The sequence below is a fragment of the Festucalex cinctus genome, chromosome 20 (assembly GCF_051991245.1).
Source record: "Festucalex cinctus isolate MCC-2025b chromosome 20, RoL_Fcin_1.0, whole genome shotgun sequence".
Classification (NCBI taxonomy): Eukaryota; Metazoa; Chordata; class Actinopteri; order Syngnathiformes; family Syngnathidae; genus Festucalex; species Festucalex cinctus.
In genome coordinates, this window is record NC_135430.1 from 14,118,044 (window position 1) to 14,134,292 (window position 16,249).

The 16,249-nt window shown below is 39.2% G+C and overlaps 1 protein-coding gene across 1 annotated transcript; it reads right to left on the reverse strand.

Moving 5' to 3' along the window:
* Positions 1–2,738: 2,738 nt before the first annotated feature.
* On the reverse strand, positions 2,739–16,249 carry plppr4b (phospholipid phosphatase related 4b). Its single transcript, XM_077508335.1, has 7 exons — positions 15,753–16,249; positions 11,434–11,619; positions 10,093–10,222; positions 8,563–8,758; positions 8,312–8,369; positions 7,957–8,130; positions 2,739–6,929 (listed from the first exon to the last, which is right to left on the reverse strand). Exons 1-7 carry the CDS (start codon positions 15,840–15,842, stop codon positions 5,331–5,333), a joined length of 2,433 nt encoding a protein of 810 aa, XP_077364461.1. The 5' UTR covers positions 15,843–16,249; the 3' UTR covers positions 2,739–5,330.

Here is a 16,249-nt window from a genome sequence, read left to right on the forward strand (position 1 = left end):
CTCGGCCTCCAGAAGTCAATTGCTCCTTATTTTTGTCAACTAAAGTTGGATTAAAACTCAAATACAATTACGTGACTAAGTTATGACTAAGGCTTTAATTAAATTTAGTCAGAAGACTATAACTAAAACTAAATTTAAATTTCTTTTTTTTTTAATTAAAATTTTAATTTAAAATTTTCTTTCTTTTCTTTTTTTTTTTTCAAAATTAACACTGGCCGTTTGCTTGGATTTTTGACGTCTATAGTTGTCATTGGCAGTGAATGAGTTAGGAGGGTGCCAAAGGCGGCACATTTGCTGAGAGAAACTCTGGCCCCTGGTGGAAAAAGCGAAGAAGGACCGTCCCAGTGTTCTCTTGGGTGGAAAACAGATTGACCATTTGGACTGGCCACCCGCTTTTTTTATATAGCGCTTTGACTACACCATATGGTGCCCAAAGCGAGGATGATTAATGGAGAAAAAGTCACCAGATAGCCCATTCATATGAATTCATATTTTCATTTTAGTGAAGATTTTTAGTGTCTGAGTTTCTCAGTTGTTTTTAGTCATATTTATCATGAGTGTTTTAGTAGTATGTACAAGAATGACATTTTTTTTTCAGCTTCATATATTTTGAAACAGGCGTCGTACATAGACAAATTCTTGCAGCAAATCGTGTGGACTTGTTCAAGAAGAGATTCAGGCATCTTGTCATGCCTCAGTCACTGCTCTGTTTTAAGCTAACTTTGAACTTGGTAGTTTGGGGCAACTTGTCTCAGTCATTTTGGGGTTTGTTGTCACATATGCAAATAATGGGCCAATGAAAAATGCACTTCTGTCAACTCTGTTTACGTATGCCAGAATTGTTCTTCAAATGATGAGTCTGAAAAACGAGGAATTTAGTTTGCTAGGTTTTGTTTCACTGTTTAAAAATGGATTTTCCAGTTGTTGGAACTACAGAATGCTGACATGTTTGGAATGGTTTCATAATGAACCACATCCATTCACTGAAATGCTCTAATTTTTTAAATTACATTTAATCTCACATTTCCAGTTTAAGGGAAGCAAAACAGACAATTGAGGCTGAGATCTATGACCTACATGCCAGCAGTTCCTCAGGACTTTAATTTATTTCATAATATTTTATGTTAAAGTTTGCTCAATGACTTGTAAATTGTCAAGATCAATGCTAAACAATTTATCTGGCTTTAAAAACTAACAAAACAAAACAAAACAAAACAGGAGAACAAGGATATTTTTTCCCCCTTGTTTAATTAGTTGCAAAATCCAACGTGACATCTTAGCCCTTATAGTGTGACAACTTACCCATTGGTGGGGCAACATGTCACATGTTCACTCCCTATATTTGATGGCTTACAAATCTGCACTGACACAAAGTACAAAAATGACATCCAACGCGGGGGGTGCTGGAGCCTATCCCAGCTGGCTATGGACAGCAGGCGGGGTACACCCTGAGCTGGTTGCCAGCCAATCGCAGGGCACCGAAAATGACATGAATCTATATATGAAAATATACCCAAGACTTTGGTTTTTCCTCTGGTATACATTGTGTTTATATATGATGTATTGATTCCAAGAAATATATCAAAGTATAAAAAGTGATACAACTAGCCCCGGTCTCCCCGAAGTGTGACCGCGCTTTAGTACTTTGTCAGTGTAAAAAAAAATCAGTTGTGTGAGGACATTGCATAAGTGAGAACATTTTAGTTGCACGTGTGAGTAAAAAACATTCATTGGTGCATGTGAGCATTTCAGCAGTGTGTGGATGTTTCTGCGGTGTGTGTAGTATTTATCAGCTTAAAAAATTCAGTAGTTTGAAAGTATTTCACTGGTGGGTGAGAGAGCTTTAGTCGCATGTGTGAGTGGGGAAGAAAATAACATTAAGAGCCAAATAAGGACATACAGCACCCTGACTGTTTCATTAGCAAACTTTAATCATTTAGACAATTCACAATTCATCAACTACCCTGATCAGCGTGCTCAGTTGAGTAAATTGGATTGCTTAAATACATACTTTTCTAAACGTACTATATTTGGTGTCATAAAAACAGACAATATATTGGATAGCAAACATGATATTATAAAATTACTATTGATGATATTATTTTCTCCTTTTTAAACTCAGCTCGGGATGAGATTTTTTATTATTTTTTTCATGGTGCATAGAATTCATACAGCCGATCACAGTCTCAAAAACAAACATTTATTACACAACCAGTGGCAACACAAAACGATTCATGCAAAGAGCATTAATTCACAGTTTTCCCCCATTTGATGTTCATCAAATATCGACTCTCTTCTCTTCTTCATGACAGACATTTCATGAATATTCACAATTTTGCTCAGAATGAACTGTAGTTATTTTTCATCAACTGTGGAAGGGATATTTGTAGTTGTATTGGTTAGCGCAACACGTTGATTGTTTACCAAGAAACGTCAGGTTAATGTGGTTATCTTGCATTATAGATTAGTGATGTGACACTCAAGCTCAGTCTTGTCTCTGACTTCTGGGTTTATTATCAAAACCAAAATATTGAGAGTGGATATAGGGAGGATGAGAGGACCAGTAATGGGACTTGGACAGCAAAGTGCACTTTCCTTCTCGTCAATAAAAAATGACAGATCTGCCGAAGATGCTTTCAGTGCCTGACTCTTTCGCACCAATGGAAAGGGGTTTTAGGGCACACCCTTTGACGAGTTTGGATGTATGGCGAGCTTGATACTGTAGTTTAGATCAGTGATTTTCAATGTATGGTAAGAAAGTTTTTTTTTTTTTTTTTTTTTTTTTTAAAGGCTCCTTTATAACAGAATCCATCAATTATGGATGAAAAGTAATAAAACCTTCTTTAAAGATATACAAATACTAAACTACATTTGTGACTGAACATTTTTCAGTGGATCGAGAACCAAATTCTGGAAATTAACATTCATTTTGTTGTTATGATTAAGACAAAAAAATAAACACAATTTAATTCATATATACTTCTGACTCATTATTTCCATCAGGACAAAGACTCAGGACTACCAGATAAGCCCGATTGGGGAAAAAAAAAAAAAAAAAAAAAAGTGTACAAAAGTTTGCAAATCTCGTGTTTTGCAATTTTGGAAGCAGTCAAATCGTCGTTCACGTAGTGAAGTTGTGCACACAGTTACAAAGTCAAAAGCAAATTGTTGATGAAAAAAAAAAGTCGCGCTACAAAAAAATAGTAACCACATATAGAGTGCACATGAAGTGAATGATATGCTGAATAAACCATGCAAAGATTAGAGAAGAAATCATCTACAATATGGTTGCTATATCTAAACCTTTTGTATACCGTATTCAGAAAACATGAAAAGTCCTTTTCACACACTCTGGAGAATGGTTCCACTCATTTACTGGAATGTGATAAGTTTTGTTTTCTTCCATTATTTGGAGTGTCCAGCGCAGCAACACTTTCAGAACCAATATGACAAACTATAAGCCACTTTGGTCACTGCCCAAAACAAGAAAAACAGTCCTTCATAATACGGCCAAAATCAAATATTGGCATCAAAAGAACAATACAGGTACAGCAAAACATCCACAAAAAAATATTATTTGAACATTATAACTCGGAAATATCTTTTATTGTAACAAATTGTTTGGCTGTAATTGTACTTTTTTTTTTTTTTTTTTTTTTTTTATTTGACTATATTTTTTAATAGTATTTCCCATTTTGGTATTGATAAAAAAAGAATGATTAAAAAACAAAAATCATCCAACACAAAGCGATCGCTTATAACAAAATCTACAGCAGTATTGGATAGTCATACATAATGGTTCATGATATTTAGTATTGCATTTTTAAATGTAGGCTACAGAAAATCATTTACCATATATTTGAAAATAATATACACTGTACATAATTTACTGTATTTATCTTTTTTTTTTTTGTTGTTGTTTTTTTTTTTGCAAAAGGCACCCTGAAACATTTTCTAACTTAAAATAAATTGATCAGAAAAATTGGATTTCTGTTTGGAAGCAATTAATATTATTAGTTTACTGACCTTAATATTGTCCACATACAATGCCCGTAAAAACAAATAACTCTTCAGATGAAACTGTGCGACTAATACCAGAAAATATTAAAATATTGTGTGATAAAGTTAAAGATATATTTTTTTTCCCTAAAAAAAAAAAAAAAAAAAAAGATCTACTATACTAATGCATTGGATATAATTATATGGTCATACAGCATATAGTACAGTAAACACTTTCAGTGCAAGTGACAGCTTATTTGACTTCAAAGCTACAGAAGGAATACTAAGCACACTTATGGTTCAAAATCAGTTTTCTGTTGAGTGTTTATCCACAAAAAGAGCCAAAATATAAAACTGATTTTTGTTATACGTCATCATTGTTTTCGCATATAGTTTATTATTTAGTTTAATATTACGTTGTATCTTCTGGTATAGCACCCTTCTCAAAAACGTAAACTGGTCTCACAACATTTCTTTGCAGTATTCAAAGTGTGTATTTTTCCATACCGTCTTTTCTGATTCTGATTCAAAATGTACAGAGTTGTTTAAAAAAAAATAATAATAATCAATTGAACACCACTGGCAAATCACAGATAATAAAACAAGTGTCCTTAGTGGCTACAAAGTACACAGTGATTACTTCTGTCAACACTTAAAAGGTTGTGCTTTAGTTTACAAAAATCTCATGCTACATAAATAATTTTCTGATGGTATATATAATGAACGGTAATATTTTATAATGCGTGTGGTGACATCCCGTGTTGAAATTTCAACGGAACCACAATGTGTGTCAACAAAAATGACCTTGCTTTTGTTTTTTTTTTATTGGTTCGCGAAGGGAGCAAGAATGTAGACAGGAAGACGGTTTGCTGGCTGGACTTTTTCACACGTCATCGAGCAAAATTGTCCGTTGCTAGTAACTTCACAACCAGGCAGCACTCGAGCAGCAAATAGCTAGCTGTACTTTATATGGACATCCTTAGCATGTGTTGCTTGAATAACGCCATGCTAAACGCATGTATGCCAAACCAAAGGCAGGTTCAGACAGTCACCCGTTTAACTGTTAGCTAGCTTTAGTTACATCACATTAAAACCTGATTTTTTTTCCGTTTGTTAGGTGGAGCTCCTCAAGGGAGATTGTCACAACAGTACCGCACCGAGTTTGTTGGGACCACTTGCGGTTGATTCTACCGGAACTTGATTACGGTGTGTACAACAAAGCAACTGCACCTAGGGAGGAAATGAACTAGTTTGAAGAACAAAGGGTGCAAGTGTGAAATAAAAGCACCCAGAAAAATCAAGCTCGTTGAAGCCGTCAGTCATTCTGTGCGTTATTCCTTATTAGGTATCGATGCTCCCTTGTAGAAAACATTCCGCGTAATATCTGGGCTGTTTCCTCTCTCTGGAATCAGGATGACGTTGTGGCCTTTTCGCCGTAGCGTGGATTCCCGACTGGAGGCGACCGAAGGTATTTCTGAAGCGGTGTCTCCGCTGCCTCCACCAGATCCGGCGCAACTGACATCCCCCGGAGTGACCCTTATCGTCGAGAGGCTCTGATTATGCTTCTGCTCGGGTTGGCTTGTGTGAACAGTAACTGTGGGCGGGTTAACACGCTTCCTGTCAATCGACCCTTCCCGTATAGAGTCCGAGCTTTCTGAGTCTCTGTTCAGATCGTTGAGATCAAAGGATTGCCTCAAACTCCCGCTCCCTGTACTCCCGTGCCCGACGACGGCTCCGTTGCCGTGATCTAGAGACCGCCACCGCCAAGATCCGCTTCCATCTGTGGAAGGAGCTTGGATAACCGGTTTGTTGTTTTCAGGGTGTGCTTCTATTCGGACGATTGCTCCGGTACTGCCTGAAATACTGCCTGTGGTACTGCCCAGAGAGCTTGGTACTGTAGTGGTACCTGGATCTTTATCAGTAGTAAGAGCCCTGTAGTGAGCCAACCCCTGCGAACTTGCGACAGTGCTGCTATCATCCAAGCTTTTGGAATGGGTCTGAAGGAGACCCTGCTGCTTAGACATCGCGATCACTTGCATGATCCGCGGCTGGGCTTTCTTCCCTTCGTCATTAGTCCTGCAACTCGCAGTCTTCTCAGCAACCCTTTGCCAGTTGGCCTGAACTGTGCCATCTCCTGAAGAAAGACTGTCACTCCTGCCTCCTCCGGCTTTTGGAGAGGTATTGTGGTAATTTTCATGTGATTCTTCAGGTATGTGGACCAGTTGTGAAGACCCGGGTCGAGGTTGCATCAGCATTCTCGCGCCTCCGGTAATGCCACTGCAGTTACTTGGCAAAGTGGTACTTGCTCCTGTAGCTAGTTTGGACAGATACGCGTGAGCTTCGAAGCTAGCATCCAGACCCATGGCCGACGGTTCAGAGCTGGATCGGACCTCCATGCTACCATGGTGATGAGGATGTTGAGCAGGCTGAGTAGATAAGTCTCCGGAAGGTGGGAAACAGTCCGGTACCTGGAGAGTGCATTTGTGGTTGTTTTTGCTTTTCCACTGGGACAAAAGCTGCTTTGAACGACTCGAATCCATGGAAGCATGGTGAAGGGTGGCAGCGTGACGTCTGGCTGCCTCCTCGTATGCCGCGATGGCCTGCGGGGTGTGGACGCGAGGGAGGGTGTGGCTAAAGGTCACGATGGTCTCTTTGCTCCGAGGACTGTGGGACGAAATCCCATCCGCATCTCTGCCGGAGCACTTCAGGCTATCGTCAGCCTTCTGCTGGGGAAGACCCCGATGGAGGAGGCCTTCAGACTGGGAGGCGGGAATGCCGGGTTCTCCCGATATGCTGGCTTTCATTTGCAGGTGATGGAGCACTGCCTCTTGGCTGATATGTGGTAGGGAGCAGGTGGGGCAGTGAGGCTGGGCAGGGCGGCTGATGCTTGACTCTTCATTAGGAAGGAAATTTCCAACGGCATAAAGACCCTGGTAACACAACAGAAATGTTCAATATATGAAAACCACACTGCATTTTCACCAGGCACCTTACAGTGTACAGTGGTCAGGTTTCCCCCAATTTCCCATGCATTAAATGTTTATCAGTGTTTTGGAGAGAATTTTTAAGGTGTTTTTTCAATGCACTTCAATGCCGTCATTTATATACAAATTTCTAAAAATCTAAATATGTTTCCCATTAGGATGAGAAGGTTTCTCGTCTTAATGAGAAACATAATTAAAAAGAAACTTTCTCGTTCTAATGTGAAAACGTTTTCTCATTTGAATGAGAAAGTTTCTCGTAAGATGAGAAACATCTAACGGCTTATTTAGCAGCAAAGTACTTATGATAAAGTCCCATGTGAAAATATAACCTAACTTTTCACTCAGAAATTCAAACCAAAATGTAGTTATAGTCTCACGTGCGAGCATGCAACTGATTACTTTCTCATTCTACCAAGAAAGTTTCTCATCCTAATGCAAAATTTTCACCTTGGAGCAAGAAAGTTTCTCAAAAATGAGAAACATATTTCAATTGTTTTTTCCCCTATGTCACTTTAAGGGCTCCGTAATTTATAGAGTACTCTCAATATATACATATTTTTTAATTTATATCTTCGCAGTAACACAGATCATATCGAAATGTCTTAGGCCACAAATAGATTGTTGATTTAGCCCAATGCTATAACGATCATATTTATATATTGTAACTAAAATGCCAGCATGTAGAACACAAACCAAGGCTGAAGTCATCATAAAAGTGAAACCAATTCTAGTAGCTTTGTATTTTGGTTTGTTTGACCATCTGTTGGTTAGCTAGCAGGCTATTTCCTGGTTAGTGGAGGATGAAGAACCAACATGGTGCACGCTTATGATTGTGGGGGTTGGACTTTCTAATAGTGCCAAAAGGACTGAAATGGTGAAAAATATATCTTATCCAGATTTTCACCAACATGGATTGAAAATCATTATAAAATCAAATAACCTTATAAAAATGATTAAATTAGGGCAGACATACCAGGTAGATAGCAATGGCTCCGCCAAGCAGAAATCCCAGATAGACATCAATGGCATGGTTCTTGTACTGGATAATTCGAGTCAGACCACAAATAATAGCACAGATGACGAAGGAGAAGACCAGCAGGGGCTTGAGCAATTTGGACGAGTCTGTCAGTGTGCTGTTGAAGTACATCTGTTGACACATCAATGTTCATAAATTTGCTCTGCATTCCATAACAAAATGTGTGATCATATCATATGAAGTCATCTTACCTTTAACTATAACACATGCTGCTTTTTCTTAAATATTTTATGCGCCAATATTTTTCCATATCACACCAATGCATGCAAATATTTTATGAGCCCAAACTCACCGAAACGTAAACAGCTGCAAATGATGCCAGAGTAGCGTGCTGGGATGGGAATGATTTTCTGCAATGGATAAAAAGATAATTTAATGCTAATCGTTTTATGGGTTTTTACGGTTTACATGCAAGTCCAAATTTAGAGTTGCACGCTTTCAGTGTGGTAGTACCACGTTGCGCTGTAACACACCAGGCAGCACTTAGTTCTACAGGAAGTGATATAGCGTAATTAAGAAACCAGGTCCCCGTTTCATGCTGACCTGCCCTGGTTAATAGCTGCAGCATCGACCCCGGAGCAGATATCCTCCATGATGTAAGGGTTCTGCTCACAGCTGATGTTGAGGTTCGTGTAGTTGGGTTTACACACTGTGAGGAAGTAGGGCGCCGGGTAGCCTGTCATCAACTGAAGGATGTCTGTGATGAGGGCAGTGGCACAAAGACCGAATGCATGAACACCTGAGGAAAACAAACAACTTTTACAACTCACGAGAAGTAATATTTTATTTTGTTGGTGACAAAAATGTAAAAACAACATCCCAACGGAGCACTGCACATAAATATACATGCACCCATATATATATATATATATATATATATATATATCTATATATATATATATATATATATACATACTTGCATATCTTCTTCATATATTAGATTAGTCGATTACAATTTTTAGTCGGAATTAATCGCATGATTTCCATAGTTAACATAATTATAAATAAATAGCACGTTATATCTGTTCTTAAATTTGCTCCCAATAACGTGTAAATACGTTTTTTTAATGTAAGTGTCCCAAAGACGTATTTATACGTTTCTTTGTTTTGTTTTTTTATGCTAGAGCATACAGAAGGCTTTGATGCAGCCTCTCAGCTGCAAAGAACGGTTGCAGAAATGGTAGTTATTACACAAACGGCAAGCAGGTGGCAGCAGAACAAAGGAGATCAACCAGGGACATCTAGAAAAAAAGCTAAATTACTTACAATTTTAAATAGATTTGTGAAAACTGATGAAACTTAGCTCTCTTCTAATGCTAATTGCTGCAAAACGGAAACAGATAGAAACATACTTTTTTTTCCTGATGAAAGAAGAGACTTTAATCTTTCTTTTGGTAGGTTCCATGCTTTTATAGCAATTGAATACAATGTTCTGTGGGCCTTGCAAAATCAGTCAAAATCCAGTAAAACAGCCGGGAGCGAACGGGATTGCTTCTGTGAAAATGGCTGGGAGTGAATGAGTTAAATTAATGTACAATAAAATATCTTTTTCTAATTTTTTATATTCTTGTTAATTATCATAAAAGTGGACAAATATAAAAAATAAGGCGTTTATACCTTTTAGTTTTATACAGTACTTTTCTATGTTCCATAAAGTTACAGTTAACAGTGTTAAAAGGAGTTGGAACATTTTGTCATAGATTTGTGCTGAGCTAATTTTCTGCCACTATGTGGCATTAGTGTTGGTGACAGGAACACTATATTTTTCTTTTCAAATTCACAGCAATTTGGAACATGAAGCAACTCATGGATGCCAGGCCCTTTTATTCATTGTAAATTGCAACATTTATTATTGCTAAATTGTGTTACAGTCACTCCTGTATACAACATTGTATGGAAAGCATGAAGAAGAATTTTATAAAGAAATTTAATGCCTCGCGACATCGTATTTAATGTTTCTTAATGCCAGTAAGGCATTAATTTCACCTAAATCCAGTTCATGACTTTTAATGCTTCTTAATGATCTGCGTAAACCCTGGAAGATTGTCCAGTTTCGAAGGAAAAGAACCATACCAACAAACCGGATCGCTCTACGAATGAAAGAGTTGAAGTTGCAGCCGGCTGCGTTGATGTTTGCCTCTGCCCCGGCGCTGCTTTTTCTTCGAGATAGACAACAGAACAGAATGGCCTCTCCGATCATGATCTGTGAACACAACGCCACACGTGTACTTACAGCTAATATACTCTACGGTAGGGTTAGGGTAAGGGTAAAACACCGGTGAATTGTATTTCAGAAAGCGTACAAATTCCTTAATAGAATTGAATAAAAAATTTTAAATGAACTTTTGTCAACTTGAGCGTTTCTATCCATTAGTCGTTGCTGCTTACGGCTCCAGATCGAAGGCAGCTCTGAAGTCAGCCATACTTGGACTCAGGATCTCAGAGTGCGTTCTCAATTTTTTACTGTAGTTGTATTTTCTGATTCAAATGGATCTACAAACTTTCGTGACTGGGTATACTTTGGAATCCTGGAACAAGCAGAATATAGTACGCTTGCCAAAGCTGGTCGCTGAGAATCTCGAAGACGCATACATTATTGGAATTCTGACAACAGGCATCCTGCTGCTTTGGAGCTGGCAGTTTTCTGATTTCTCCCAAAAATTCAAAAGGCACGGGCATCTGTGTTGGAAATTAGCTTTTGATTCTGATATTACACAACCTTGCTATGATGTGCAGGACTGTCTGAGGGGAATCTTCGCACAGCTTTCACCTGGGGTGCTTTCTAGTGTGGTCGACCACGGGTGGCCTCTGTCAATCTTGTATTTAGAGCCTGTTATTATGCTACAATGATGATCACTTGTCTTTCAGACCAGCCTTTTCCAGCCACTGATGAGATTTTTAAACATCATCCACTCCTGCCAGCGGTAATTGCGGTTCACAGGCTTGCACCGCCATGCTGGTTGCTTTTCCTTCTGCTTTCTGAGGGAATCACTTAGCAGTTCAACACTGGGGGCCATCTTGCTGATGTATTCATTGATCAAAGCCGTTTCATCCTGGATCATGGCTGTTATGCTCCAGAAGCCTTGGTTTTCCCCGTACTTCTTCGAAGCGTACAGTCTTTGTGCGTTGTGAAGAGCTTCTTATGTTGCAAGCAAGATTAAAATTGCCATTGACCAGTAAGAGGGCGGCGGGGTCTTAGATGTACTGTAGCTCATGTTTTGATAGCATTGTATCAACATGGACATTGATTTGTCTTATTTACTGGAATAGTTTATGTAACTGGCTCCAGGAACAGTATTTGTTTGCTACGAAGGATCTGACTAAACCTCTAGGATTGCTTTAAAAGCAAACTCAACGACGGTCGATCGACTACATTACATATATCTGCAAATAATGATTTGACTCATCTCTTACCGTGATGGCAGGCCCAGCAAAAGCCAGGCTAAGCAGCATCAGCAGTGGGATGACCTCATGGTTAGGGTCGATGTATGGTAGGCTCAGACTGCGGTCATGACAGTTAAAGCCAGACTTGACTGGCTTGAACAAATCTGTCCACTCCAGGAAGTACAAGCTGACCATAGATGACACCAGGATAGGCAGCTAGAGAAGAACACAAGAGAAGACAGAGGCCAAAACTTACTCACTTGAGACACATTGAAGTCATAAAGTGTCTAGACAAAAATGCCAAGAGAATAAATATAAGGTTACCAAGGTGGTAAATGCTGCAAATGTCACCCATAACGCTATGCTTCAATGACAACAGTAATTTGATTTGATAATACGGGTGTAGGCTTGGAAATTAGATTGATATTAGATTGATTGATGTCACCATGTGGAATTAAATTCCTTTTTTATGTCGAGGCTAATTGTGGCACTTTTCGTAGATGGCCTTTTAGCTGCTCAAAACGTTCATTCACTGTGTGAAGGTAATCAGGCTGAAGTGCTCAATTCTCCAGGTGCCTCATCTGCTGGTGCGCGGGTGTTTTTGTGTGCACTTAATTGTTTTCTACACCCTGAATGGCTTACTTTTCTTTCAGTCTTACTTTACTAACTACACAAAACTCTCACTGGATTTTTTTTTTTAGTGAAGTCACTTGGCAAATTCCAACCTGGCTTCTATGTTTCTTGTTAATGAGCGGTTTGCGTCTTCTGAGGTAGTTTATGAAGTTTTCTGCAAACAAGAGACTGTGATACTGTCACGCCTACCTTTTATTGTCATGACTGGGTCATGCCAGGGGTATGATTGGGTCATGCAAGGGCATGACAGGGTTATGTTTGGGTAATGCAAGGGTTATGTTTACTGTCATGACTAGGGTCATGCAAGGGTTATGCTTAGGGTCATGACTAAGGTCATGTAAGGGTTATGTTTACTGTCATGACTAGGGTCATGCAAGGGTTATGCTTAGGGTCATGACTAAGGTCATGTAAGGGTTATGTTTACTGTCATGACTAGGGTCATGCAAGGGTTATGCTGATGGTCATGACTAAGGTCATGTAAGGGTTATGTTTACTGTCATGACTAGGGTCATGCAAGGGTTATGTTTACTGTCATGACTAGGGTCATGCAAGGGTTATGCTTACGGTCATGACTAAGGTCATGTAAGGGTTATGTTTACTGTCATGACTAGGGTCATGCAAGGGTTATGCTTACGGTCATGACTTGAATGATCACCGACCGAGGACACTCTTGAGCAACAGTTGTGTATCAAGATCCACATGTAAATCCCCGCACATAAAAGCTGAAATGTCAATTGTTGGACATTTTTATGTTAAACCTTACTCCAGAGAATCCTTAGCATCTAATCTCATTCAGTGGAATTATGTGGATAGCAATTGACGTTGTGCATGAGAATACCAAACGAGCAGTCCAACGTGTTTGTGTCAGGCCTTCGGTGATTGCAAAGAGAGATCAGAGAAAAGACACTGGCATTTGAATAATAGATGTGTAAAAATGGAAATCGGGCTCCATTGGGCTTTGACTAGAAGTCATTTTGGCAGGGTGCTGGGCCAGAGGCATGGGTAGATGTACCTCTCTTAAAGCTGAGGTATTTTGCTTGTTATTATTCGTGTTCATCTGTTAGGAAAAAAAGAAAGTATTTGGGTACATCTGATTTTCAGCCTAATGACGACAAAGCACTTTGCTGTCAATCGAAGTTCATACTGAACAATTACTTCTGTAGATTATTGTTACATATTGATCAATTTACATTCCTTTCACAACAGGCGGTTGGAATGAAGAAAAATCAATGTGTGTAGTTCATTTTAAGTTCATATGTGATTACAGGACAGACAATTATTATTTTTTTGATTCAACAACAAAATTGAATAGAACGATCGAATGAATTAAAATTCACGACATCACGCGTTGATGTTCGGAGAGAATGAGGCGAATAAGAATGAGGTGACAGTTGCTCATTTGTGAGGTTTTGGAGACAGAGAAAGCTTTGATGAAGAGATGCTAGTCTACATTCTGACTACTGCTTATGTGCCACTGAGCAAGGATTTGAATCCTCTTGCTTCCTTACTATAATATAAAGAAGAAAATAATGGCTTCAGATCAGTTTGGACAAACTTCTACATCCGTTTTTCATCCACCTCACTCCTGGTTCGAGTCATACCTCTCTAGTCAGTCTCATTTCGTCTAACAATACTTCTGAGATCCCAGGACTCCCCCAGTCAAAATGGATATTCCTCGAGGCTCTGTTCTGCTTTTTATCGACCACATCCTCCCACTCAGTCAAATCCTTTGAAAATGTGTTGGAGAAATTGTGCTTGAGTGTTACACAGGTGACAGCTAGCGCTATGTCCTCCAAACATAACGCCTATTTACCCTCTCAGACGGATTCATAGATATCAAAACCTGGTTCACTTTTAACTTTCTTGAACTTTAAGGTAATCAAAGTGAGATTCTCTGCATTGCTTGGCTAAAAGTTTTCCCTTCTTCCAATACTATCATACTCAAGAACCAGCACTAACTTGTGGTCAAACAACAAACTGAATGAAAGATCCTTTTTACTTTCAAGTCTTGGTGAACTAACACTAACATTTGACACATTCACAGTCTCTGACAAAACCAGATAAGACATTGTTACGTGGGCTAAATAGTAGAAAAGAGTAGAAACCATTTTGGACAGATTAGACCTTCTTCCACATACAGGAAAACGCTCCATAGCTGTGTACTCAATGAGAAATGAGTACTCAACTGAGAATAGCTGTCGGGACCGAGCAAATGAGGTTAAATAATTGCGAGTGCAGTGATTGTTTAGCACTGTTGAATTGTCAATCAGGATAGCATTTAGCATTAGCTAAAGAAATACAACCGACAAGATTCCTCCAAACCGGGGAGACAGTTTTTAATTTTGAAAATCGGGTCACCCTAATAATATTGCTAGCATTAAAGATAAAATGACCAGGTGAAGGGTTACCTCAGATCCTTTCAATTGGTGCCGTGACCCGGATTCAAACCGAACACACAGTTGTGAGGAATTAAATATATCAGTTTTAACTGGGTAAAAAAATAATTTAAACATTCTTACTTTTGGTCATCAAAGAAGGTTGAGCTGAACGGTCCAGAGCAACGTCGGCTCTCTGTCAACTAGCGACCATCTTAAGAATTAGCTGGAGTGGGTATCATTTTGTGTGCAAGTGGTGTAATTCACCGAGCACAACTTTCAGCACTGACCTAATTTTTAATAAGCCTCCTACTTCTTGCAAAACAATACAGTGCAAGGATACGCCAGCAGAATTAGCTATTAAAACCTCAAATCTATGAAGTCGTCTTCTGTCCAGATTTGTAAATAGAAAGCACAATTCCAAAAGGAAGATAAGGGAAACCCCCTTGTGCAAAGTGTAACCGAAAGCGGGACGCCGCATGCAGTCATGCGCCATCCATCATACGGCATTAGAAGCAAATCTATAATATATGACAGCCGTTTGATTGTAGAGCCACGGGCCACTGGTGAATTAGAGCATGCATAAATTGTCAAGCTGGGAACGAGAGGCAGTCACCACAAGCTACTTGAAATCTGGATGGGAGCATTTCAAATAAGCATTTCCCGTTGGTTGTTTTAGTCATCACAAGTATTCATGGCGGCTTTTTACTCGTTACAGTAAACTGGGAGTGTGAAACCTTTTTTTCATCGGGGACTAAATTGGACTCAGAGGGCCACTCATGACTGATACCGCATGTGTGTAGCCTATATTGTTGCATACCAATAAATCCCCTTGCATTTGTCTCACATCTTTAGCATTTATTGATAACTTGTTTTAAAATCATAAAGATAGAATGAAGAAATTTTCACTTTATTCTTGATACTGCTGTCTTATAATAAATTTGTAAGAATGATGAAAATAAATGTGTCCTTTTGGCTCACATCAATTTCTGGTATATGAAATGATGCCCCCTGCACCCCATCCCCCCCATCGGCCTTGACTTTGACACCTGTGCCCTCGACTTATGTGAATTAAATGCACTCGACACTTGATGGTCTGTTACAGTACGGCTTCGTGTACTTTGCTGAAATATTAACGCTCTCATATTTTAGCACAAAAAAGGGCTGTATTATTTTTATTTTAGGTTCAGAAACAGCAGGTCCCTTCATTTCGACGTGATTGTGTGCATAATGTTGACGTTTCTATTTGACCTACATAATCCAAATGGCACACGCTTTTGAATGAAAATATCACCCAACAGCCTTTTGTAAAAACAAACAAACAAAAAACGAATGACCCACCTCAACGAAATAGAAACATGGGAGCAGGCTGACACTGTCCTTGGTTAGAATTCCCTTTTCTCTTGCAGACATGGCCAGACCTCCAGACATCCAAACGGATCCGAGATGAGGCACGGATGGATCTGCTTGCCGATCAGGAGCGCTCCATGCCCTACATGGAATCTCACAACACACGTTCCATATCCTGCCAAGTGGCAAATAATGCTACCAGCACGACCTTTTTTTGTTTTCCTCTTTTTTTTTTGTAATTATAATTATTATTATCTCGCTAGAGGCTCGTTTCCAAGCATGTTACACGCTGGGAGGCTGGCAGAGCACGGACGCAGTGACAGGAGGAATACTTGAACGCGCATGCGCGCTGGATATGATTTTACAGCATGTTTCACGACGTGATAGCAAGATTGGAACATTTAATACAGATGGTTCACTAATTTGCTTAATAACCCCCACTAGGAAAAACTGAGTCGAGTCAGCACTCTTTTCGATTACGAAATGAC